This window comes from Molossus molossus, unplaced genomic scaffold, assembly GCF_014108415.1.
Source record: "Molossus molossus isolate mMolMol1 unplaced genomic scaffold, mMolMol1.p scaffold_m16_p_10, whole genome shotgun sequence".
Classification (NCBI taxonomy): Eukaryota; Metazoa; Chordata; class Mammalia; order Chiroptera; family Molossidae; genus Molossus; species Molossus molossus.
In genome coordinates, this window is record NW_023425345.1 from 7039502 (window position 1) to 7067477 (window position 27976).

The 27976-nt window shown below is 37.9% G+C and overlaps 1 protein-coding gene across 9 annotated transcripts in view; it reads left to right on the plus strand.

The window, feature by feature from the left end:
* RBFOX2 (RNA binding fox-1 homolog 2) overlaps positions 1 to 27976 on the plus strand; it is a 292073-nt gene that overhangs the window by 64960 nt on the left and 199137 nt on the right. For 2 of the 9 annotated variants that reach the window (XM_036252099.1, XM_036252100.1), the window contains exon 1: positions 7667 to 7709. The exons of the other annotated variants lie outside the window; for them this stretch is intronic. In XM_036252099.1, the coding sequence (XP_036107992.1) occupies positions 7668 to 7709 (42 nt within the window). In that variant the 5' untranslated portion in view covers position 7667. Of the gene's footprint in view, positions 1 to 7666; positions 7710 to 27976 lie in introns of those variants that run through there. 9 annotated transcript variants of the gene reach the window in all.

Genomic DNA, 27976 nt, shown 5'->3' on the forward strand with positions numbered 1-27976 from the left:
AAATGTAGGATTGTATGTGTATATGAGAGAATGTGTGTGTGTTAATAAATATTTTTTTCTTTTCTGGTAAAATTGCATAATTTCCAGATTCCTATTTCTTTTAGGTTGTTGGGCTATAACACTGAATTTGTAGTTGTTATCTTATAAATCTTTGATGTACTCCTATGAAAACTGGTGAATGGTTTTTAGGTATGTATTGAAGAAGCAGTAGCAGTAATGAAGTAAAGCCTTTGTCCTACTTCCTTGTTGAAGTAGAAATTTGCTTGGAAGCTGAGGATGGTGGAGAATTATTTTTGATTTTTGAGCTCTGCTATCAAAATTCTCAGTGAGTTTTACTTAAACACTAGACACAATTAATATTTGTGTCATACTATCAGGTAAGGTTAATACTTACTTAGGTCAGGGACTACCTCTTACATATCCCCTGTAGCTCTTGTAGCACCTAACACAATCCTGGGTACATAAGAAGCACTTGAATTTAATTTAGTGTGATCTTGCCCAACTCACAGATTATTTGAGTTGGTTGATCTGTTTGGTGGAAGGAAACTTCATCTGTACATTTTGTATATGTATACATGATGTGCCTGGTAATTATAAAAATAGTGCATTTTGAGTGATATTTTATTAAAGTTTCCAGAAGAAAACATATGAGAGTATCTTCATGATAAGCCTTTACTTGAACTAGGACATAAATACTGTGAAGAAACAAAAAAGATAGATTAACTACATTAAAATTAGGAATATCTGTTCATTAAAAGATACCACTAAGAAAGTAAAAAGGCAGGCCACAGAGTGGGAGAAGATATTGGCAATATAGATATTTGGCTGATATCTAGAATATATAGATAACTCCTATAAAACAATATATAAATGAAGTCCTATAAGTCAAACTTTGAACAACCAAGTATAAAAAAGAGGCAAAAGATTTAATAGGTACTTCTCAAAAGATGATATCCAAATGCCCACAGAGCTATCAACATTATTAATCATCAGCAAATAGCTACAGTGAGATACTGCTACACTAACTCCAGAATAACTAAAATGAAAAAGGCAGACATTAGCAAGTGTTAGCGAGATTGTTCAGCGTCTGAAACCCTCATGCATTGCTAGTGGGAAGGTAAATTGGTACAGCTTTGGAATGTAAATTGTTGCAACTTTTAGAAAACTGGCAGTTGATAGTAACTTTCAAAGCTGAATATCAAGGTACTATAACCAGCAATTCCACTCCTGGGTATACCCTACAGAAATGTGCACATATGTGCACCAAAAGACAAGTACAAGAATGTATGTAGCAGCTCTTTTAGCAATTGCCCCAAGCAGGAAATAACACAAAATGCCTTTCAGCATTACTGAAATGTTTTTAAATAAACTGATATATTTATAAGATAGAATATTTTACAGTAATGACAGTGAATGAACTATTGCTATACTCAACAAATGGTTCAGTTTCACAAATACAATCTGGATTGAATAAAGCCAGTACAAAAGAGTACATAATGTGTCATTCCTTTTATCAGTTCAAAATAGGCAGAATGGATCTATGATGTGAAAGTAATTGTTGTGACCTGGTAGGAGTGACTTTGCAGAGTCATGAGATGGGCTTATGAAATGCTGGTTTAGTGTTCTATTTTTTTTTTACCTGGATGCTGGTTACATGGGTGGGTCACTTTGTGGAAATTTATTGAGTTGTACACCTATGATTTTGCCCAATTCTGAATATATAGTTACTTCATTAAGAAGTTTACTTAGCCCTGGCCAGTTTGGCTCAGTGGTAGAACATCGGCCCACGGACCAAAGAGTCGTGGGTTCGATTCTGGTCAAGGGCACTTACTTTGGTTGCGGTTCGGTCCCTGGCCCTGGTTGGGTCATGCAGGAGGTGACCAGTTGATGTGTGTCTCTCTCATTGATATTTCTCTCTCTCTCTCTCCCTACTCCCTCTCCCTCCCTCCCATTCTATTTGAAAATAAATGGGGAAAAAAATCCTCAAGCGAGGATTAAAAAATAAAAGAAAAAAAAGTTCACTTAAAAATTTGATTCTACTTTTGTCCTGTGATTGCTATAGCTCATACATGAGCGAACCCTTTGCCTGTCAAAGCTGGTAGGATGTGGGTATGCACATACTTTGTGTTTATATGTTAGGGTTGTGCGGGCATGAAGATGATTCTTTTATTAATATAAATTTGCTTTTCAAATACTCAACACAGTAAGAGTTTAAAACAGCTATAGGAAAGGATAATTGATGAATAAACTCCACTGATCACTTTTTAAACCAATTCTCTGAATAGAATAAGTAAACTTTCATTCTGTCTCACAGGGCAGCAAACTTGGATTTTGCTCTAATTAAGGATTCTCAGCCACTAAAGGCTTCATTTTCAGAAGAATGCAATTCATTTTGTCCTTTATTCTTTTTAAAAAATTGAGATATAATTGATATATAACATTTTCTGGGGTAATGACTCGATATATATATATAGTGAAGTGATCACCATAATATGTCTGGTTAACATCCATCACCTCACATAGTTACCGATTTTTTCTTGTGATGAGAACTTCTAAGATCTACTTTCTTAGCAGCTTTCAAGTTTACAATGTAGTAGTATTAACTATAGTCACCATACTGTGTATTACATCTCCATCTCTTAACTTGTTTTATAACTGGAAGTTTGTCCCTTTTGACTCTTTTTACCCATTTCTTCCACCCCCTACCTCTGGCAACCACCAATCTTTTTTCTGTATCTATAAGTTTGTTATTTATTTATTTTTAGATTCTACATATAAGTGAGATGTTAACGGTATTTGTCATTCTCTGTCTGACCGATTTAGCATAATGCCCTCAAGGTCCATCCATATTTTCCCATATAGCAGGGTTTCCATTTTTTTTTATGGCAGAATAGTATTTTGTTATGTATAGATACACCATATTTTCTTTATCCATTCATCTATTAATGGACACTTAGGTTGTTTCCACATCTTGACTATTGTAAAAATGCTGCAATGAACATGGGGGTGCAGGTGCCATTTTGAATGTGGGGGTGCATATACCTTTTTGAATTAGTGGTTTTTGTGTCCTTTGGATAAATAACAGGAATAATTGCTGGATCATGTGGTAGTTCTATTTTTAGTTTTTCAAGGAACCTCCATACTGTTTTCCATGGTGGCTGTACCAATTTACATTCTCACCAATAGTGCACTAGGGTTCCTTTTACTCTATATCCTGGCTAACACTTGTTTTTTCTTATCTTTTTGATAGTAGCCATTCTAACAGGTGTGAAGTGATATCTCATTGTGAATTTGATTTGCATTTTCTTAATGATTGGTGATGTTTGAGCACCTTTTCATGTACCTGTTGACCATCTGTATATCCTCTTTGGAAAAATGTCTATTCAGTTCCTCTGCCCATTTTTTAGGCAGGCTATTTGTTGTTTTGCTATTGAGTTGTATATTTTAGATATTAATCCCTATGATTTGCAAATATTTTCTTCCATTCCATAGGTTGTCTTTTCATATTGTTGATGGTTTCATTTGCTGTGCAGAGCTTTTTATTGACATTTATTCGTATCATGGAAACTATAAAGAGAACTCTCCACATGGTATTAATATTTTTTCCCCTTACTCTGGAAATCTAACTCACAGTAAGGCATTTTAGGAAAACTTAACCTAGATGAGGTAGAAAAATCTTGAAGATACTGTTTTTGCTTTCTCTCAACTGGTCATATCTCTCAATTCTCAACCTTGCCTTAGTAAAATACTAGAAAGTTCTCTTAAGTTTGCCATGTTGTTTGATGAGCATACCTTTGTAAATTTTTGTTCTCTCTCTCTGGAAGACCCTTACCTGCCTCATTTCCCTTCGTGACTTCCTGGAGCTTATTCTCCATGATACCTTCTAGTGTTAGCCATTCCCTTTTGTGTACTTTCACTGGACCTATACACACCTCTGCTGTATCATACATCACATATTAATGTGTTTGTCTTCCAGTGCTAGCCTTTTGAGACTAGGTTTTCAGTCAGTATGGAAAGAAAGGATGAATGATGGGCATATTTTCTGAATGACAATAGTTATTTTTAATTTTTAATTTTTTTGTTAGTCTCACCTGAGGATATGTCCCCATTGATTTCTAGATAGAATGGCAGGGAGGGAGGGAGGGAGGGAGGGAGGGAGGGAGGGAGGGAGAGAGAGAGAGAGAGAGAGAGAGAAAGAAAGAAAGAAAGAAAGAAACAAACATTGATGTGTGAGAGATGCATTCATTGGTCCATTGGTTGCCTCCCATGCGACCCTGACCGGGGCTGGGGAATCAAACCCGTAACCCAGGTACATGTCCTTGACCGGGAATTGATCCTGTGGCTCCTTGATCTGTGGGGTTAGAGCCAAACTGGCCAGGGCAACAATAGTTATTTTTTAAAGAATACAAGCCAGTTATAGTATTTGACATCAGTAGATAAATATGTATTAAAATTTTTTTTGGAAAAAAGTGATACTTTGCATTAGTTTTTCAGTGAAACCGGGGTGTAATTTTACAGCAGGGTATATATATATATATACGTATTGTGGCAGTAGGAGAGAGTGATGCTAACTGGTTCATCTGGGTATCAGACACATGACCTTGGCCTCTTTAGCATTGTCCTCTAATCAGCTGATTTAATTTTAGTGGAATCCCTGGAGAAGTACTTTGAAACGCTCTGGTTCTATATGCAGAATTTAGAAATCATAAATCTAATATATAGATCCTGACTGCATTAGGGTTTATGGATTAAAACCAGCAGATGAGACTGTTCAGGCATAATGCCTACACTGACTGGGCCAGTGTAGGTATGACAGTGATAATTTTGTTCATCTCAAACATTATAAAATTTAATTTCAGAATATGTTATCTGGAATTTTTTAATTTCACTTCAGCTTGTAATTTCTCAAGCCAGTTTTAATCTCGAAAGATCTGAGTAGAATCATTGCCATTTGTTCAGAAGTTTAGACTAGGATTAGAATAATTAAAAGTATTGAGTGCCTGCTTAGGGTTTAATACTGTTAGTAATACATAAAAAGTATGACTTTGACCTTGATGTCAAGCAACCTATATTTTATTGATGACAGAAAACACAGATACAAAATGACTTCTAAATAATTCTTTCCAACCCCAACAGTCTATAAATGTGAGGCCAAGTAGAAAAAGCACAAAAGTTGGAGTCCAAAAAGATCTGGCTTTTAAAATATTAAATGAGTTATATAATCTTGGTCACATTGACATCTTTGGAATGCTTGTTTCTTCATTTGTTAAGTGAGGTAAGACTACACATAACTTGCAGTTTTTGCTTTTATTTTTGAGAAGTAACGACAACCCATATAAAACCTCTGGCACGTGATAAGTGCACCTGATGCACATTTAAATGAAGGAATAGAATAAAAGAACTTTATTTGCAATAGTTCACTTAGTCCAGGCCATTGTTGATAGATTTCAAAATGACAACTAACAGAAGTCAAGTAATTGATTTGATGGGCAGTCTTGGAAACTGTGCTTCAGCCTTCCCATTGTAGAAAAGGTGACTGGTCTCCTGTTCATTTTTTTTTGTCTTCACCCGAGGACATTTTTCCACTTTTTTGTTCAGATAGAGTGGGAGGGAGAGAGAGGAACAGAGAGAGAGAGAGAAACATCTACGTGAAAGGGACACATCGAGTGGCTGCCACCTGCACGACCAACCAGGGCCGGGGACAAACTGCAACCGAGGTACGTGTCCTTAGCGGGAACCGAACCCGGGTCTCTCTGGACCGCCAGCCGACACGCCAACCACTGAGCCAAACCGGCCAGGGCTCTCCTGTTCATTTTTAAGTGTTAGGAAGGTCTTTTAGAAGAACTCATCATGGTTAACCTATGGAGCTATCTAACCAGTGATGCACACAGGAAAGGTTTCACACAAGAAATGGCTTGTTATGAGTCCACAGGGGTGAGATAAGAAAGAACATATCTCAGAGATGGGCTGATCAGACTGAGTACCGTTCTCCCCTCCTTCCTGGTAGAATGTTCATCCATTTATTAGTAAATGCTGCATCCTTTGCTGTTTTCCATAGTAGCTGTGAAACTAATTCTGGACGCCTGTATATTAACTAGTGGGACTTTTTGACTTTACTGAATGTTTCAAATTGTTTAGATTCTTTTTGGGGTAAATTACTATTTTTTATTATACTAAGTCATTTTCCTTTCCTGTCTATATTTTTCACTGGGGAGTTGGTGCCCTGGAGTTGAGTCTTTGCCCTGAAAACCAAAAATACTGTTTTCTTGGGTGTGTCTTAGTTTAATCCACTCTTTTCATACTACAAGGCTCTGACCTCCTTGGAGCCTTTCCTACTTGGTTACAATTGATACTTTGTCTTTTAGAGTCATATAGGCCATAGCTACTGGGTTGGTTCAGTGTTCAGCTATCATATGTGGTTCTGAGAAGAAATTCCTTCCCTAGAATGGCAAGCGTGCAGCAGAGCTGGAAAACGAAGCCCTGGTTCATATTCAGTTATCATTTAGGGAAAGTGAGCAGCAATTTCAAATTAGAGTTAGGACTAAGCAAAGAGAAAATAGGGCAAGTTCCAAAATTGAGTACTAGTCAGAAATTGCCTGGTATATGAGGTGAATATAGCTGGATTTACTAGAAGGAGATACCTTTAAAGGAAGTGTCTATGGTTCAAGAAATTATGCATATTTTATGGTATATCTATGCTTATGAAAGGATAATTTTTTAGAAGTTCATGTTCTTCCTTTGAGGATTATTAATTTCTGCTAATATACGTGAGAATTTCACTACTAATGATGTCAGCTTACTCTATTTATTCAGTCCCTTTGGCCCAGGGACTTAAACTACTTTACATTAATTTGTACCGCCTCTTTGTGGGAGCTGCTTTTTAGATGAGGGATGTGAGAAATTGCTCCAATTACATAGCAGGTCAGTCCCTGGGATGGGAAATTGGACCCAGGATTTGTAGTTCTAGGCTTAATGTGTTTGGTCACTGAAGTATGTTGTCTTTCTACCTCACTTTCTTCCCCTTTTTCCTCCTCCTCTTTTCCCCTCTGGTAGGAGAAATAATATCAAGCAAATAGCAAGAGAATCTAGTCTTCAAGAGGTTAGAGACTGCTGTGCCTTTAGGCATGGAGTTTGCCAATCCTTGGCTTGGAATGGAAGAAAGCAGCAGCAGCAGACTGATGCTCAGCACATGAAATGTTTTAGATTGGTGCATACTTTTATTTTTGTCTTCTTTTTTTCTCTCTTGTTGGGAGGAGGGGTCGGTGAGAATTTCTTGTGGGCCATCCCTCAGTGGGGTTCAGTCCAACTGTTTTAACACTCAGCAGATATCGCCACTTGCTTTAGGGTTGGGGGCCAGAGAGGAGGAGGTGAAGCAGCCACTTAGAGGTGGGGTTAAGGGGAGGATGGAACGTAAGAAGGAGGGAGGACATTTCCCTGTTTTCTTAGTCATAGGACTCTGAATCTCAGGTAGCTAAATATAGCTCAGGTTCCTGTTGAAAGTATCATTTTTGGGGGGCGGGTGGTGGTGGGGAAACGGAAAACCTTTTTGTGTATCCTGCTCTATGAAGCCAATAGGGAAGCAGGAGGAGATGAGGTTGCCATGGAGATGGTAGCTGTGTGCAAGGGAGAGCAGCAGGGTTTAGAATTCCAGGAAGGAAGAGAGAGTGATGTCATCAGATTCCATGGACCAGCCCAGGAACCCCTGTGAGGTTGGTGGGGAGTTGGGTGTGCGTGGGGGGTGGTGGAGTGGGAGTTTGTGCAGGGGAATTTGTGGCTTCAGTAAGGTGTGGAGAGTCCAGTTCAAGCAGAGAGGTTGGTTGTGTGGAATTGTGCTGATCTGCATTAATGCCTGCTTTTTAAAAATCTGTAAATCATTCTGAATGTGCAGAATGCTTTCTTTGTTGAAAAAGGACATATTCATTTTACAAAGGAGCTAATCTAGATGTAGAATATAATATATTTTTATAGTTATTCTCCCTGTAGTATTTATGTGAGCCTGTGAGGGGATTTATGCACACATTTTAGATATATAGTTGCCTTTGTGTGATGCCTGTATATGGTGCTGCATGCAGTGAAATGCTTCATTAATGCCTGATTATTGTATTTATTTTTCTATGGATGGATGTATATAAATGAAATACACTTTTTATTAGAAAAATCTGAAAGAAAAAGCATTTGCTTTCGCGGCAGAAAGGAAAGCTGTGTGCTTCAGGGCAGTCGTTTTGAACAGATGCGTGTGTGTTTGTACTGATCGTGAAGGGCAGATATAGTTCTTTTGGAATGGCTGAGGCTAAATTTTTTTTTAAACAAAAATAACAGTTCTGTCCACCAAAATGAGTACTGCCCTTCAAAATAGTCACTTCGGCTCTGGTGATGCAGCCATTGTGCAAAACATACAGACTTTTCATTGGAATTAGCTTCAGAGATGAGTGATGAGGAAAACATTTTCAATGCCCGACACTGAGTTTTTTATTTAAAAATACCTAGCTTGGTCCGACACTAGGTTTCTTTGAATTGGCTTTTCCTGATTTTGGGAAATCAGATCTATGCTCAAATGATGAGATTTTATCCCAGTTAAAGATATTTAAAGTCATAGGTTTAGGTTCAGAAGGTATTTTCTTTGTCAAGAGCTCTTAGATTATTAGTTTAGCAACGGCAGCATTTTGAGTGATGGCAGCATCTGAGGAATAATAAAAACATAGCCTTCCCAGGGCGACATCTTTTGAGGTGACCTATTTGGATGTGTTTGGTCAACTGTGTCTGTTAAAATCAGTGGCATTACCGTTGGATAATGTGGGAAGCAGTATTATGTGGTGTGTCTGGGAGTACAGACCCCTGGGAATCAGATTGACTCAAGTCAACCCCTGTTCTGCTACTCCCTGACTGACCTTGGACAAGTAGCTGTCCTTTGGTACATTGGTTTTCTCATGTGTGAAATAGGAATGATAGTGCTGTAAGTGCCAGCTGTATAGTGTGGTTGTGAGAGGTACACAAGCTAATGTGGGAAGCACTTAGATATTGGTATGTTCTCAGTCAGTGCTTGCTTTGGTTATTGTCATTAATAATTATACATTTCTTTGAATTACAGAATTATGAGGTAGAAGGTCCCAGACACCACTGAATGTCCTGGAAGGAGGGGCTCAGGAATTCAGAGTTTTATTTTTATTATTATTTTTTTTATACTCACCAGAGGACATTTTTCCATTTTTTGTTCAGGTAGAGTGAGAGGGAGAGAGAGGAACAGAGAGAGAGGGAGAGAGAGAGAGGGAGAGAGAGAGAGAGAGAGAGAGAGAGAGAGAGAGAGAGAGACATCAATGTGAAAGGAACACATCGAGTGGCTGCCACCCGCACGACCGACCAGGGCCGGGGACAAACTGCAACCGAGGTACATGCCCTTAGCGGGAACCGAACCCGGGTCTCTCTGGACCGCAGGCTGACGCTCTAACCGCTGAGCCAAACCTGCCAGGGCGGAATTCAGAGTTTTAAAATGATTCCTAGATGATTTGAATGATCAGCCAGGTTTGGGAACCACTGAGTGTAATCTATTTTGAGTGTGGTCCAAGTACCAGGAGCTTGTTAGAGATACAGAATCTTAGGTGCCCCCTCCACCCCCCGCCCTGAATCAGAATCTGCATTTTTAATAAGATACCCTAGTGACCTGTGTGCATGTTAAATGTAAGAAACACTGCTATTCTTCTAGCAGTGGAATTACTGGGCAATGACTAAAGGTTAAAGATGAATTATCTCAGTTGTTCCCCTGGTGAATAGAAACAGCCTGGCTAAGCCAGTGTATAGATGAGCATGTACTTGCCTTCCGTGTTGCCTGGCCTAGGGCTAAATGCTTCTCTGGACTAAGTCACTGTGTGCTCTGGAATGGAAAGAACAGTTAACATTGTGGCTCTGGCTTCACCACATACTAGCTTTTAGGCCTTAGTTCAGTCATTTCATCTCTCTGAGTCTTCAGTCTCCTCGCCTGACAATGGAAGTAATACTTAGACCATGAACTAAGGTCTATAAAGTATCTAGCGCATTGCAGTCCCTGCATAAGTTAGTGCCTTTCCCTTTCCTATGCCTTCAACCTTTCACTGATAATCTGTGTAGAAGTTCTCTCCCCTCAGAAAGGGCTGCCAGTGGAGACCCGGTACCATCCTGCCTGTGTAGGTTCCTTGCCTCTTGCCTTTCTCCCAGCTATTTGAGCATCTAATTGTACTACAGAGAACTGTATGTATAGTTTTCTTTGACATCTTTTCCTACAAAGTGCCTTTTACTTAATGGAGACTATTAAGTAAAAAGGCTGGAAAAAGAAGAATATAGGAGGTGAGTAGTTGAACTGGTACAGGAATCAAGGTATGATGAGATCTAATAGAGGCAGCTGTGTTAAGAATTTGTAATAGTTGACCATATGCTTAAGACCATTAAGTTTATGTTTTTAAAAAACTGGTATTAGAAAAAACACACCCATAAATTCAGATGGTTTTATTTGAAGTCTTTTAGACTAGTCTCAAACAAGAATTAGCATAGCGTTATCAGAAAATCATTGAATTGTTATGTAATTAGCATTATTTTTTTCTGATTAGGGAATTAATACAATAAAAACAAGTTCAGGGACTTGCTGTGGAGACATCAGAAGTAGATGGCAGAGCCCTGGCCAGTTTGGCTTAGCGGTTAGAGCGTCAGCCCACGGTCCCGAGAGACCCGGGTTCGGTTCCCGCTAAGGGCACGTAGCTCGGTTGCAGTTTTTCCCTGGCCCTGGTTGGGTCGTGAGGGTGGCAACCACTTGATGTGTCCCTTTCACATCAATGTTCTCTCTCTCCCTCCCACTCTGTCTGAACAAAAAATGGAAAAATATCCTCGGGTGAGGATAAAAAAAAAAGTAGTAGATGGCAGAGAGTTTAGATTAGAGGATTGCCAGTTGTAGCCAGTAGGGCACTGAAGTAACAGTAGGAGGAGGAAATACAAAGGTCCGTTTTCATTCAGTCATACAAATTTTAGGGGACTGAGGGATTGGAGAGGATTGTGAACTCAATGCATATAATGATAATTGTTATAATAGCTTTTTTTTTAGGGTGGGTATACACTCAGGTGCTTTGTATACACTATGCCTAATCTTACTTAACCTGCAAGGTGCAGTCATACATGTTTTACAGATCACAAAGGCTGAGTAACTTGCCCTAAGTCACTCTGTTAATAAGCAACAGAGCTGGTTTCATGTCATATTGAATAGCAGTGTGAGTGATGAGACTCTTTAAATTGAAACAGTTAATATATGCTAGTTAAAATAAAATTTATTTTGTCTATACTGACCTTTTTGGCGAATGTGTTAAAGTAAAACTGATAATCAACATGTTAGCTTATCTCAGAGTGATTTTTTTTTAATATTGCTGAATGATCTTTTTGGGATATCTATTTCCTTTATACTCTAGTGAAGAGGTATTTTTTTTTAATGTTTCTATTTATTTATTTAATATGTTTTTTTTTTGTTTTTGTTTTTTGAGAGAGAGAGGTAGAAACATCTATGTAAGAGAGAAACATCTATTAGCTGCCTCCTGCACGCCCCTTACTAGGGACCGAGCCTGCAACCCAGGCATGTGCCCTGACCGGGAATCAAACCTGGACCTCTCAGTCCATGGGATGACGCTCAATCCACTGAGCCACATTGGCTGGGCAAAGAGGTATTTCTTTTTAAATGCCAAAGCTTGTGAAATTCAGTGAAACACCAGTTCGAATTGAATATCACAACATGAAACTAACTTGGTGCTTATTAATTGGCATATTTAGTCATAATTAGTATTCACATAATCATGTCATTTATTTTATTCAGATCTAAGTGCAGATACTTATCAATGATTACACAGTTAATTTTATATTCTGTGGAAACTTTCTAAGTTATAGTTGGAAGAACCACACACTTGCATTTAGACTTGGGTTCCATGCCCCTTTTTGTTATTTGCTGCCTATAAGACCTTGGACATGTCACTTAACTTCAGTAAGTCTGACAGTAAGTTTCCCTTATCAATCTAAAAGGAATAATGTTATCCATTTTGCAGGATTGTTATGAATAAGAGAATCTGTTTGACAACCAGTTCTGCTTCTCACTGGCTTTGTAACTATGAGAAAGATGTTTAAAACCTTGTGCTACTTTGGTTTTCTTATCTGTAAGGTCTGTCTGTGTGTATGAGCGTGGGGCAAGGTGAGGAGATTGCAGGTAGAGGAGCTGGATTAGAATTAGATGGCCTATGTGGTCCCCTCAAAAATCTGTGATCCTATAATTGTTGGACCTGCCTATGTTTTATATATGAAGTATTTTGTACACATAAGGCATTGTGTCTTACCATTATTGTTCTTCAGTAGTGCTATCCCGTTAAGGAACAGGTACTGTACAAGTCACTTTGCCTATATTATATCACTTAATCCTTGTAACAACCCAAGGAGGTAGTACTCATTTGGAAGGTGGAGAATTTGAAGTTCAGAGATGAAATAGCATTCCATGATCATGGAGCTAGTTAAGTGTCAAGGACATATCTTAGGTCAATGTGATACCAACAATTATACTTTCCCCTCGTACCTCACTATGCATGGAATTATTTGTGACATGTCAGAACTAGGAAGTTTTTGCGGGCTTAGTATGTCAAATTGCTTCTCAGGCTTATTATATACTAATGAGGAAATGCAATACAAGTTTTTATTCTTTGAGAACCTGTGATATATCTAGTATCATTGGGGCAATATACAAAGATGTATAAGATGTAGTTTGGGAACTTATGATCTCTTTGGAAATAGGAGACATAGGCATATACATAATATAGAAATTAGTCTGTAGTGGAATAAATGCAAATACTCTGTAAATGCTCTAGTAGTTTTAAGAAGGGATTAATTACTATGGGCTAGAGGAATGTTTTACAAGCTTTTTGACCCATGATAAGAGATCCACTTCATGTGACATTCTACTATATAGTTAAATATTTATCTGTATATATGTGACTGAAACAAGTTTTTTTGTTTTTATCCTCACCCGAGGACATTTTCCCATTTTTTGTTCAGACAGAGCGGAAGGAAGAGAGAGAGAGAGAGAAACATCGACGTGAAAGGTACACATTGAGTGGCTGCCACCCGCATGACCCAACCAGGGCCGGGGACAAACTGCAACTGAGGTACATGCCCTTAGCGGAAACCGAACCCGGATCTCTCTGGACCGCAGGCTGAGGCTCCAATCGCTGAGCCAACCAGCCAGGGCTGAAACAAGTTTTATGAAATAATACTCATACTAAATGTGGGGTACTTGATTATTACTTTTGGAAAAAATTCTGTTGTAGTCTAGTACAGTGATTCTTAAAGTGGACCTCTCAAGATCCTTTTAGGGGTTTACAAGGTCAAACCTATTTTTATAATAACAGTAAGATGTTATTTGCCTTTCCCACTATGTTCATATTTGTACCGATGTTGCATAAGCAGTGATGGGTAAAACTGCTGACACCCTAGCATGAATCAAAACAGTGGCACCAAATTGTACTAGTAGTCATTATGTTGTTCACCACCACACACTTGCAGTAAAAAAAGAAATAAGAGCCAGTTTCATTTAAGAATGTTGTTGAGCCCAGCCGGTGTTGGCTCATTGGTTGAGCCTTGACCCCTGCACCAAGAGGTCGCTGGTTCAATTCGCAGTCAGGGCACATGCCCAGGTTGTGGGCCTAGTCTCTATTGGAGGACATGCAGGAGGTGGCCAGTTGATGTTCTCTCTCATTGATGTTTTTATCTCTCTCTCCTACTCCCTCTCTCTTTAAAATCAATAAAGAAAAAAACTTAAAAATATAAAAAGAATGTTGTTGAGCCCGGCCAGTGTGGCTTAGTGGATTAAGTGTCATCCCATGCACCAAGAGATTACCAGTTCGATTCACAGGACACATGCCCAGGTTGCAGGCTTGATCCCCGGTAGGGGGCGTACAGGAGAAAGCCGATCAATGTTTCTCTCTCAAAAAAAAAATCAATAAAAACATATATAAAAAAAGAATGTTGTTGATGAAGCAGTAAAAATAATTAGTATTTTAAAATATTTACTCTTACTACTTACCTTTTTAATATTGTGTGACAAAATGGGTAATGCACATTAGGCATTTCTGCATACTGAATGTGATGGTTATCTTAAGGAAGAACACAGTTGAGGTAGCCATTCTTCTCAGAGAACACTATTTTTACTTGAAAAGCAAACTCTTACACTATGGTTATTCAGACTTGGGCATTTGGCAGATATTTTATTAAAAATCAATGAAGCGAGCCTGTCACATCAAGGAAAACAATGACAATATTTGTTCCCAATGATAAAATTTGAGCTTTCAAGCAAAATTAGAATTTAGGAAAATTTGTGTTTTGGACAGTGGACTTAACAGCTCCAATATGAAAAGACTTTTCTGATGAGATTGATGGTGATTTATGTGATTTTTTTTTTTCTTTAACAGAATGAAATGTGTCAAAATTTAGAGATCTTAATAACTTAGTGAGCCACTATTTTATAAATGAACCATGTGTAAGGTAACATAATCATGATAGGTAAAAATTCCTTCAAAATGCAAGGCAGACCATGGATTTAACATAACAGGGTGTGTGGAAAATTCATTGATATCGTTTCAGATGCCATATTGCAACTCACTTTTAAGAAACTGTCACTTTTCAAGTTTTGGTACAGTAGTAAGGAATATTATCCACAGATACTTGAAAAGACTATTAAAATACTGTTTCCTTTTCTAAATACACGTCTGTGAAAGGCTAAATTTTTAAAATTTATTTCAACCAAAATAACATATCACAACAGATTGAATGCAGAAGCTGATAGGAGAATATAGCCATCTTTTATTAAGTTGGATATGAAAGATATTTGTAAAAATATAGTAAAGCTATTTTTACTAAATTTTGTTTTTACTTCATGAAATATAGTTAATTTTCATAAAATATTTTTTATGTTAGTAAATGGTTTATTATTGATATGTTAAAATGAATTAACAAATTTAAAAAAATTAGTCAGTTTTGCCGTGGCCGGTTTGGCTCAGAGGTTAGAGTGTGGGCCCTTGGATCAATGACTCGTGGGTTCGATTCCAGTCAAGGGCACGAGCCTCGGTTGCGGTTCCTCCCGGCCCTGGTTGGGGTTGTGCAGGAGGCGACCAGTCGATGTAGTTCACTCTCTCTCTCTCTCTCTCTCTTCCTCCCTCCTATTCTATCTGATGGTAAATAGAAAATATCCTCGGGTGAGGATTAAAAAAGAAATTACTCAGTTTTAGTTTCCAATAGACAAATATCAATACTTAAAACCGACATAAGCAAAAGTTTTTTGGGATCTTTAATAATTTTTAAGGTGTAAAGAGACTCTAAAACCAGAGTTTGAGAACCGCTCTAATTTTTGTTGTTGTTGTTTCACCCAAGGAAATTTTTTCCCTTTTTTTTATTTTGGAGAGAGTGGAAGGGAGGTGGGGGGTGGGGGGAGGGAAAAGAGAAGGAGGGAAAGAGAAAGAAAGAAACATCAATGTGAGAGAGACACATAGATCAGTTGCATCCTGCACACACCTGGGCCTGGGCCAAGATTGAACCTGCAACCCAGGTATGTACCCTTGACTGGGAATTGAACCCTCGACCTCTCAGTGCAACGGCCAATGCTCTAACCACTGAGCAGACTGGCCAGGGACTGCTCTAATTTTTTTTTTAATAACATTTGAGACTTCTTAAATAAGTTATGGATGGGTCTTGACCCACATATTGAAAAATATACTGAGCTTTAGTCTCTCTTATAGACTGAATTTCTTAAGAGAAGTACTAATAATTTATTTGCCTGTTTCTACTGTATTACCAGGCACATGAAAGTCCCTCAGTAAATGTTTGTTGAAGGCATAAATAAATGGGGTAAAAGAGAATGCCCAGGTGAGGCCTGATTTAGAATGTCTGCAACTTGGTCATATGAGCAGTGGAGAGCCATTAGGATGGGAGTGATATGGGTGGTGTTTTATGAAATTAACCCTGGCCCTGGTAAGAAAATTGTAAAGAGGTGGATGGATGCTGCTGGACCAGCTAAGAAACTATTCTTACATTAATTTAGGCTTACTCGGGTAACATAGGTCTGGATTAGCGTGAATGCTTTTGACATAGATAATGAAAGATATGTATCTTGAGGATCATTTACAAAACTTAAACATAATAATACCCATACTACCTAACATTTATTGTGTACATACAATATCCTGAATACTGTGTTAAGAGCTTTATGTGTATTATTTCATTACTCTTCACAGCATTCTTGAGGAAGTATTATTATTGTCTCCATGTTTTTGATGGTTAAATTAAATAATACCTATCCATTGTTGAAAAATTATAGAATACAGATAGGGAAAATAAAAAGAATGTATAGCACTCATATACTCAAACTCAACACCAGGATGTATCACTAAACATTTTGGGATACATTTTTCTAGTCTTAAAAGCAAAAGGGTATATATGTGCTCTGTATGTGCCTGAATATGAGGAAACCCTGAATGTAAGGCTTTATGCTGGTTTTCCATTGAAAGGATGTGCCATCCCAAATCTATAAACTTTTAGGGATGTTTATGAAATAGGCAAATGTCTTTAAAATATTGACTCTATTTATTTATGCATGCATATTCAAAGCCACATTCAAAATTATATAGTAATTTAGAATCATGTTTTCTTCTCTGAGTTTGGAAGAACATATATACATCCCCTACTGCATCGCATCTGTAGCGTTTAGAACCACTTTCAGTCTTCAGTTTTCCAGGGTTTATACTGAGATACAGCACTCTTTTTGAATATATATCTGTTGCAGTCACTGATGATTTTATTTCGAGTTACAAGTATCATTTTGATAGCATCAAGAAGTTTTAGGTTTCTTCATTTACATCAAAGGGTATACTGCATTGGTTTTTAAATATGTTTATTGAGGTGAAATTAACCTAATATAAAATTAACCTTTTAAAAGTGAACAGTTTGGTGGTATTTATTATATTTACAGTGTTTTGCAGTCACCACCCCTATCTAGTTCCAAATATTTCATCACCTTCAAAAGAACCACCCATACCCATTACACAGTCACCTCCATTTCCTTTTTCCTCTAGCCACTGGCAACCACCAATTTGCTTTCTGTCCCTGTGACTTTACCTGTTCGGACTATATCACATAAAGGGAATCATACAATATGTGACCTTTTGTATCTGGCTTCTTTCACTCAGCATAATGTTTCAAGGTTTATCTGTTGTAGCATATACTAGTACGTTGTACTTTTTTATAGCTGAATAATATTCCTTTGTATATACTATAATTTGTTAATCGGTTTATTTGTTGATAGACATTTCTTGTTTCCATATTTTAGCTGTTGTGCATAGTGCTGCTATGAACATGTGTGTACAAGTATTTGTTTGAATACCTGTTTTTAATTCTTTTGGGAATATATCTAGGAGTAGAATTACTGGGCCACATGGAAGCTTTATGTTTAACTGTGAGGAGCTGCTGAACTATTTTCTGTAGTAGCTGCATTTTTTATATTCCCACCAGCAATGTACAAGGGCATATAAATTTATTTTTAATGAGGAACACAATAAGATGGGGAAAGTAAAGAGAAAATAATGTGTGGCCTTTGAGTTTATTAGAGCTTTGTAGCTCAGCTTTTGCCTGATGGACTTATTAAATATTTAGCATCACTTCAGCACTAAGAATGAAATTTAGCTCAGGAAATGTATCTAATCTATTTTAAGTGGTGAACAGACTAAGAAGTGAACATCAGAGAAATGAAAGAAGGGAAATTTAAATAGACTATCAAATTCCTTGAGGGCAAAGGCCCTATGCATAGTCTTTCTGTCCTCCGCATTTAATAAAATGCTTGGCATGTCAGAGGTTGTGTTGGGGATCCCCAAGACTCCCCTACATCCAGTGATTCAGTAGGATTTATAGAATTCAGCATATAGTCATACTCATCGCTATGATTTATAGTAGTGAACAGATATAAAGCAAAATCAGAAGGAGAAAATGTGTGTGGGGTGAAGTCCAGAAGAAATCAGGCCAAGCTTTCCTAAGAGTTCTCTCCTAGTGGAGTCACGTAGAATGTGCTTACTTCCTTCAGCGGCGAGTTGTGAGAGTTGTCTTCTAGGGAAGTCATTAGAGACTTAGTGCTGAGATTTTTCTTTGTTGGGGGTGGGTGTCACACACCAAAATTCCTGACTCCCAGAAGGAAAGCAGGTGTTCAGCATAAACCCTGTTTGCACAATTTAGACACATTAAGCCACTCTTACCAGTTCTGGGAATAGAACCATCCCGAAATCTAAATTTCCAGACATCTATCTGCCAAGGCCAGCCTTGCAAGCTGCCCTTTCTAAGGACAGCAGTTAGGCCTGCTGTGTTCATTCTTTCCCTGTACATAGATGTTTAATTCCTTAAAAAGTATGCTTGGTTCTGTGAAGAAAAATAAATGCCATAGCAGAGAACCAGCAGGGACTTCAGTGTCAGACAGACCTAGATTTATATTATTGTAGGCAAATTGCATAGTTTTCTGAGCCGCAGTTTTCTTACCATACAGCGATATGTCACAGAGCTTTAGTGAGAATGTAGAGTGATAATGCGTAGAGAACACTAAGCCTATCTGTCCTATATATAGTAAGTGGCTGTTAATATTTTATTTCAGCTCACCTGTATCAGTCTGGGTTCAGTCAGGAGAGAGAGACTACTAGTAATCGGGACCCAGAATATAATATAATTATTTACTACAATAGATGATTGAAGTACAGTAATAAGGGATTGGCTTGTAACGGGGAGTAAAGAGAACTCTAAAGAATAGCAAATGAATAGAAGATACAATGTAATAGAATGTGATTGATATGTGATAAAATACCAATAATATAATTAGTATATAATTATTCATTACCCCAGGGCTGAGATAAAGCACCCAAAAGAGAAGCATCTCCTGTTTCCCATCCTCTGCACTAGGGACTCAAATCTAGACTTTGTTGGAGAGGGTGCTGGCTGTGACTCTCTGAGTAGCAGAGAAGTGAGTCCCTGTGGTACCAGACCTGAAGAACTTGTAGGAACTCTGCCTTTTCAGAGTTTCCAGAAATCTACCCTCTAGGGTACTGGGGAATAGCCCAAACAGGGTTAGTGGGGGAGACGGGCTGCTGTGTCCTGCTGGAGCTGGGAAGGAGGAGACTGCTGAGAAAGTTCACTGGGACCAGGAAGCAAAACCCCTTCTCCTCAAAGGTTTTTCCTGTGCTCTCTACTGACAAAGCTTGACATCATGGCTGCTGTCAAAGGAAACATATTTAAAGGGCCCAGATTCATTTTCACAGAACAGGCAGGCAAAAAGTGTGAATTTGGAGCTGAGTCAATTAATTGATAACCAGCAAATGGATATTTAATTCTAGATGCTCGGAAACCAGGAAGAAGATGGTAAATAGAGATCTAAGAAACTTCAAATATAAGTAAGACAAGTGAAAAAAAAAAAAATGAAGTTGAATCCTTATACCATATACCAAATTGACTCAGACTAGATCAAAGGCCTAAACATAAAAGCAAAAACTATAAGACTCTTAGAGGAAAACATAGGGGTAAAACATAGATTTCAATTTGGAAATAGATCCTTGGATATGATACCAAAATCACACATAACAAAAGAAAAATATAGATAAATTGAACTTCATGAAAATTAAAGGCTTTTGTCCACTAAAGGACATTACCAACAGAGTGAAAAGGTAACCCACGTATGGGAGAACATATTTACAAATCATTACAAATTATATATCTGATAAGGGATTAATATTCAAAATATAAAAAGGACTCCTACAACTCAACAACAGAAAAAGGTCCATTTGAAAAATGGGTGTAGACTTGAATAGACATTTCTCTAAAGAAGATAAACAGATAACCAATAAACACATGAAATGATGCTCAACATCAATAGTCATATGGGAAATGCATATTAAGACCACAATGAGAAAACACTTCACATCAATTAGAAGAATGGCTATGGTAACAAAAAACAAACCCAAAACAAAAAACAAAATAACCTGTTTTGTCAAGGATGTGGAGATATTGGAACTCTTATGCTTTGCTGGTGGGAATATAAAATGGTACAACTGCTATAGAAAAGGATGTGGTGAGACTTTTGGTCAAGATGGTGGGTAGGTAAATGCGGTATCACGTCCTCCCACAACCACATCAAAGTTACAACTAAAGTACAGAACAACCATCATTCAAAACCTCCTGACATCAAGCTGAACGGAAGTCCTACAACTACGGAATTAAAGCAGCAGCCACATCGAGACTGGTAGGAGGGGCGGAGGGGAGGGGCTGGTCCCATACCCACGTGTGGCGGATAAAAATCAGGAGGACACCTCGGCTGGGAAGGTCCTTCCTGAGGACTGAGGGGTCCCCGTCCCACACCAGGAGCCCAGCTCAGGGTTCCAGTGCCAGGAAGAGAATCCCCATAACTTCTGGTGGAAAAACCAGTGGGAACTGAGGCTCAGGGAGGCTGAGGCAGCTGGAGCCCCAGGCAGCTTCTCTTAAAGGGCCTGCGCACGCAGAACAGAAACATTCTCATAGATACAGAGAACTTTTTGTTGGTTGCCAGATGGGAGGGTGGTTGAGGGAATGGGTGGAAAAGGTGAAGGGATTAAGAAGTACAAATTGGTTGCTAGACTGACAAACCTCAAAGGGAAGGGGGTTGGGGGGTGGGAAGAAATAAACCAAAGAATTTATATGCATAACCAATTGACACAGACAACAGTGTGGGAAAAGGCGGGAGGGGGGTGGGAGTGGGGAGGAGGGAGTTAATGGGGGAAAAATGAGGAACATCTGTAATACATCCAACAATAAAGATAAAAGAAAAGAAAAGGGTGTGGTGATTCCTCAAAGTATTAAACCTAGGTTACCAGTAATCTAGTAATCTGCTTGTGGGTATATACCCAAAAGAACTGAAAACGGATTCCAACAGATATTTCTGCACCCATGTTCATAGCAGTATTATTCACAGTAACCAGAAGGTGGAAGGAAGCAACTCAAATGTCCATGAATAGATGAATGGATAAAAAAATGTGGTGCATACAGACAATAGAATATTAATATTCAGCTTTAAAAAGAAGGAAATCTGACTCATGCTAAATGTGGATGAACCATGAAGACATGGTAAGTGAAATAAGCCAGTAACAAAATTACTTGTATGATTCCACTTATATGAGGTTCCTAGAGTAGTCAGATTCATAGAGATAGAAAGTAGAATGGTGCCCTGGCCGGTTTGGCTCAGCGTTTGGAGCATCGGCCTGTGGACCAGAGAGTCTCGAGTTCAGTTCCCCCTAGGGGCACGTACCAAAAAGAAAAAGAAAAAGAAAAAGAAAGAAAGTAGAATGGTGATTGCCAGGGGCTGGGGGAAGGTATATTGGGGAGTTGAATGGGTGTGGAATTCCAGTTGGAAAAAGTTCTAGAGATGGATGGTGGTGATAGTTGCATAATAATGTGAATGTACTTAATGCTACAGAATTGCACACTTAATAGTGTTTGATGTGGTAAAATTTATCTTATTTATATGTAATCACAATTTTTAAAAAGAAACTGCTTAAGAATATTTATAGAATGATCTCAAACCTTGTTAGGAGGTGAAAGGAGAGTTTCATTTATTATTTATATACTTCAAAATATAATTTTGTTATGATTGAACTTGAATTAAAAGAATAAGAACAGAAAGAATTTGTAAAGGAAATGTAAAGAACTGAGAGTGTTAGCTCTTAGGAATTGATCCAGCAGGGTGGACTGCTTAGCTGTTGAAAACATATATATTATATATCACAAAGACAAAGTTGGTTCGGTGTCACCTTAGAGGTACTCACTTCATTCTCTCATTGAATGCTGGGATTGATTTTCAACATCACTAATTTTTTTTTTTTTTTAATCCTTATCTCAGGATATTTTTCCATTTATCTTCAGATAGAGTGGGAGGGAGGGAGGGAGAAAGGGAGAGGGAGAGGGAGAAAAAGAGAGGGAGGGAGGGAGAGAGAGAGAGAGAGAGAGAGAAACATTGATGTGAGAGAGACACATCGAGGTTGCCTCCTGTACAACCTGACCAAGGCTGGGGACTGAACTGCAACCGAGGTACGTGCCTGTGACCAGAATTGAACCTGTGACTCTTTGGTCCACACTGGCTGACACTCTAACTACTGAGCCAAACGGGCCAGGGCCAACATCACTAAATTTTATCTAGTTTTGAACACCTTCTGTGAGGCAGGATGCCCATTTGGCACATATTCCTAAAGAACTGACTTTAGAAAGAACTAAAAAAAATTGAAGTTCAGTTATTAGGAAATGATTTTTTTTGGAATGAGTCCTGTAGATTGATTCAATTTCTCTCTCAAGTAATTTGCAACTGATGGAAATAGGGGTGGGGAAGGAATTCTTATGGAGCTTCTCCTGTATGTTAAGTACTGTGCCAGATAAACTTCACCTGAATTCTCATTTAATACTTACAACTTCATGAGGTGGAGATTATCTATTACACAGTTGAGAAAATTGAAGGTCAGAGAGTAAGTAATTTGACCGGAGTCACATAGTTAGAAAGTGGCACAGCCAGTATTTGAATCCACATCTCTGGCTCCCAAAGTCCATGCTTTCTCTATTGCATCATGAAAGGAGCTGGCTATATCTGCAGTTAGCAGAGCCTGAGGCATGAATAGCTTAGATGATTCGAGAGTTCTAATTTCTAGGTCCTTTTTTTATGTCTGCTTAGTTGACTGACTATGGACAGGGCACTTCTCTTAAGTCACAGTTTCCTCACCTAGAAAGATAAGGGGTTTGATTGGTTACCTCTTAGAAATCTGTGACTTACTGAAAAGGAGAATTTTAGTGTATTCCAAAGGTGGGCTTTGAAGATCTAATAAGTCCTGTGTCAGATGTGAAAAATATTTATACTAGGGCATTTTTAACCTAAGGAAAAAAAAGAGACAGCGTGTTTCGGATGGAGTGGTGAGTGTCACAAAGAACTATCATCAGTTGTCTTGATGGGGAAGTAGAATGGTTTTATTTTATTGGAGCATAAGGCTCAGTTTACCAGTTACCAAGTAGACCTTATATTGGCACTATGTTGTTAGATACTACCAGATTCATGTCCCTTATAAGCCTCTTATCTGTTGGTCCCTCGAACCTTATATGGTTTGGAAGCAGAGTGATGTTCTGGTCTTTTAGCAATCTGTCTTAATGAACCAAAGGTACTTGTTGCTGGGATTGGTTTTTGCATGTAATAGCATATGGAATTTAGGTACATATTCAGTTCCTTTGGTGTTCCCTTTCATGTCCCAATTCAAAAATAGGGTTACTACTTGAAAACCAGTAACTTTGACTTCAAAACAAGGTAGTTAAATATCCTGGAAATTTTGATTTGCTTTTTTTCCAGCCAGTGTGTTCTAAATCAGTCTTTCCTTCCATTGTTAAATGTGTAATTCACTTTGAACCAGGAGTGAAAAATCTGGGCTTATACCACTGGCCAAATGTTTATCAAGGACAGCTTCATTTCTTACTTTCCTTTGCATCCTTTTACTTTCCTCTCCCTAAAGTGCATGGTAGCAGGAATTGTTTCATTTCTTAGTATTTTTCTTCCCCTTCCATTTTGTGAAATGGGTTTGATTTTGTTAGACACAAAAGACAATAGGGTGGGTTTAAAAAATTGTTTTTAATTGCTTGGTGTAACTTCATTGTGCATGTTCAGTTTTCTGCACCTTACTCCTAGTGATTGATAGAAGCCAGTAAGAAATACTCTTGTAACAGAAGCAGGGCTTTTTTGATCTTCAGTGTTAAGTCCTCTTAGCACCTTTCTTTTAACTGTTTTTTAAAAATGTTTAAGAAAACAGTACTTTTGTTTTCCTGTCAGGTTCAGTATTCTGGGAAATTTTAATTTGGAATAGGCAAATATATTGGCTAATTGTTTAGAAATGAAATTGATGATTTTCAGAATGCATTTAGGAAAGTGGCTTTAGAAATGATTGTTTCAGCATGCATCAATCTATCACAGTATTAGAAATCTTGTCCTCCAAAGAGAGGTTAGTTTTTATCTCCTCCCTCCCCATTTTTAAAAAGATCTGGTGTTTTCTGGAGTTCTGTAGTTCTTTTTATAGACTTTAATTATGGCATCAGTCACATTATCTTGTAATTATTATGACTCCAGGCTCTTCAAGGGCAAGTATACCAGCCCAGTGCTTGTAATAAAGCAATTGTTCAATGAGGCATTCTTCTGCTTAAGTAGATATTTGAAACACAGGTGCATAGGGGAGCTTCTAAGCAGCCAGTAAAGAATACAAAAGTCAGGTGATATTTTCTTTCACTTCTGTATGTCCACTGTACGTGCACAACCAATCACAGTTGCCACATTGGACGGTTATTTAAGGATTCTTCTGTTACTCTTCCACATGTTCACTAACTGGAAGTTTCTAAACTGGTTTAATTGCTGACCTCTGTAGTCAGCAAGGTTCTTGTGGTTGGTATTTTTATTTCTTATGTACTCATTTTATTTACTTATTATTATTTTAAAAAATCCTCACCCAAGGGCATGTTTTTATTGATTTTAGAGAAAAAGGGGGAGAGAGAGAGATGTGAAAGAGAAACATACCTCCTTATATGTGCCTCAACTGGGGATCGAACCTACAACCTAGGTGTATGCCCTGACTGGGAATCGAACCTGTAGCCTTCTTGTGTATGGGACAATACTCAACCACTTGAGCCACGCAGTCAGGGCCATTTTCATTTTTGAGCAGTCTCTGTGCCTAGACAGAATCAGTTTCTAACTCTCAGTCTTATTAGGCCAGTAGCTCTTACTTATAGGCAAACAGCTGCTAAAGGCTTTCTTTCCTCTTTAGAGCTCAGTACATCTCGTTTCTATCCCGTCTGTTTCATTAGCTTGTCTTGTGATTTCATTTCTGCTGTATATGTCGGTTATTATTTTTACTCTGATTAAAAATTCAGATCTGCATGCCTTTAGACAATCATGATCATCTCTACCTGGACCAGGGGAATTTTTTTTTTTTTTTTTACTTGTTGTCATGAAGTAGTAAGTAATGGGCATAGAAGTAATGGGTATAGTGCCTAAGTTTGAAGGCACTATCATTGACTATTTGTCCTTGAGCAGACCACTTAATCTTCCTGAAATTTACTTTTGTCATCTGTAAAATGAGAGTTATAAAACCCATTTTCTGCACTGTGGTGATTAAATATGATGATGTAAAGGTGTTTTTGTAACTTTTAAAACAAGAAACACTGGTGGTAGTGACTTTTTTTGGTTCTTTTTAGTACACTTAGTAATATATGAAGTTTACATTTTGTAAAATTAAAATAATTCAGATAAAGTATGTGCCCTCTCAACTTTCCACAGATCTTGTTCTTCTTCCTAGAGGTAACCACTGTTAGAAGTTACAAGTTTATTGTATATCCTTCTATGTTTTTGTGAATTTATTTACTTTCTTGTATGCATGTAGAAATGCCTCTTTTTGTATTATAGTAAAAAAAAAAAATAACAGCTTTGCTATCATTTAATATGACTTAGACAATTCAGAGATTTTACCTATTTATTTATTTAAAATTTTTTCATTATTTTTTTTTTTAGAGAGAAAGGGAGAGGGAGAGAGAGAGAGAAACATCAATGAGAGAGAATATTGATTGACCGCCTCCTGCATGCCCCCCACTGGGGATTGGGCCCACAACCTGGGCACGTGCCCTGACCAGGAATCAAACTGGTGACCTCTTGGTGCATGGGTCGACGCTCAACCACTGAGCAACACTAGCCAGGCAAGATTTTACCTTTTTAAAAACATATACAGAGGATGTTGAAATAATACAATAGTTGATGATACTATTTTCCTATTATTAATGGAGACTTATTCTTTCTAGTTTATTATTACAACCTATGAAGATTTTTGTACATGGTTCTTTGAGCACATGTGTAAAAATAGAGATCAAAGACTGAAATTACAAGAAGATATGTGCATTTAATTATTTAATAACTATTGTCAAATTGCTTTCCAAAACAGTGTTTCCAACAATACTTAAGTTTCTACTATTAGATGTGAAGATATCTATTTCCTCTTCTTGTCAATTTGTGATATTCACCAATCTCATGAGTAAAAAAAGCTCAAATCTAAAAGAATGTTTCTGGGCAGCATTGTTTGTGAGTGCAAACAAGAACTGGAAATAATTTAAATATATTAACAGGAAAATAAGACAGGTAAATAGTGACATGTTCATAAACTAGAATACTAAACAGTAGTCAAAATTAGTGAAATTAAGAAGCCCTGTCCAGTTTTCTCAGTGGTTAGAGCGTTGGCCTGCGGTTCAGAGAGACCTGGGTTCGGTTCCCACTAAGGGCACATACTTTGGTTGCAGTTTGTCCCCGGCCCTAGTTGGGTCGTGCGGGTGGCAACCACTCGATGTGTCCCTTTCACGTCGATGTTTCTCTCTCTCTCTCTTCCTCTCTCTCCCTCCCACTGTATCTGAACAAAAAATGGAAAAATGTCCTCAGGTGAGGATAAAAAAATTTAGTGAAATTAATCTTATAGTATTGATTAAAGGAAATTGCTAAATAATACATACAATAGGATCCATTTTTATAAACTTCAAAAACATGCCAAGTTAATATATTTTGAAGGGAGAGATATGTGCATGGTACAGTTAAAAAGGAAAACAAGCTTTTGCCATTAAGTATAGGTCACTTTCAGAGAGCTGGAATTTCTGAGGGCTGGAGAGTTCCAAATAGCCTATTCGAAAGATGGAGACATAAGACGAATACTGCTTTGCCAAGGCAAGTGGAGGAATAAATCTATTTCTCGGTGCATCTCTGTGCTATTATTTATTTGTCTTTGCTGTTAAAGTTTTTGACAGTATTGGCTTGTAGGAATGTGATTTTCTTATAAAAAGTTTTCTGCATTGTTGAATGTAAGAATACGGTTTAGCCCTGGCCGGTTTGCTCAGCGGTTAGAGCATCAGCCTGCAGTCCAGAGACACCTGGGTTCAGTTTCCGCTAAGGGCACGTACCTCGGTTGCAGTTTGTCCCTGGCCCTAGTTGGTTGTGTGGACGGCAGCCACTCGATGTGTCCCTTTCACGTCGATGTTTCTCTCTCTCTCTTTCTTCCTCTCTCTCCCACTCTATCTGAACAAAAAATGGAAAAATGTCCTCGGGTGAGGATTAAAAAAAAAAAGAATATGGTTTAAACGTGGATGTTCTCTGGGTGTGACAAATCTCTGTTAATTATGCTTTTGGATATTTTTGATTACTTACTTTCTTAATCATAAAATTCCGTTCTCAGTCTTGAAATAGTCACTGTAAAGGAATAATGTGGAATGGTTTTAGAGAAGAGAACTTGATAAAATGGAGAGAGCAGGGGCTTTGGAGTCCAACAGACCCAAGTTGAAAGTTTGACTTTACCATTTAATAGCTATACTTTATCATTTCCTCTTTGCAGCTTTCTCTTCCTCCTCTCCATCCTGAAACTATACCTGATCAGTTGCTCAGTATCTAGTGTTACCATCTTTGTCATCATCACTGTTAAAATCTTTAGGGAATGGTGCTGAAATAGAATTCAGAACAAACAAGGCACTTGTGGATTTCAGAAGAAGCCCTGTTCTTCGGTTAACAGTCTAAGCTATACATGTCTCCCTTGTAAAAATTTGTGTGAAAATAGCCAACATTGCTTGCAGTTGTTATTTTTAAATAATAGGTTTATTGACATATAATTCACAGACCATAAATCTCACTCTTTTAAAATATTTTTAGTGTTTTGGTGGGTTTTAGTATATAATCATAACATTGTGTGTCCATAACCTAATTCCAGAATATTCTCGTTACCAAAAATAAACCTAGTACCCATTAGTAATCACTCCCCATTCCTCCCCTTTTGCTTCTAGAACGACTAATTTACTTTCTTTCTCCATAGATTTGCCTATTCTAGATATTTTATGTAAATGGAATCACACA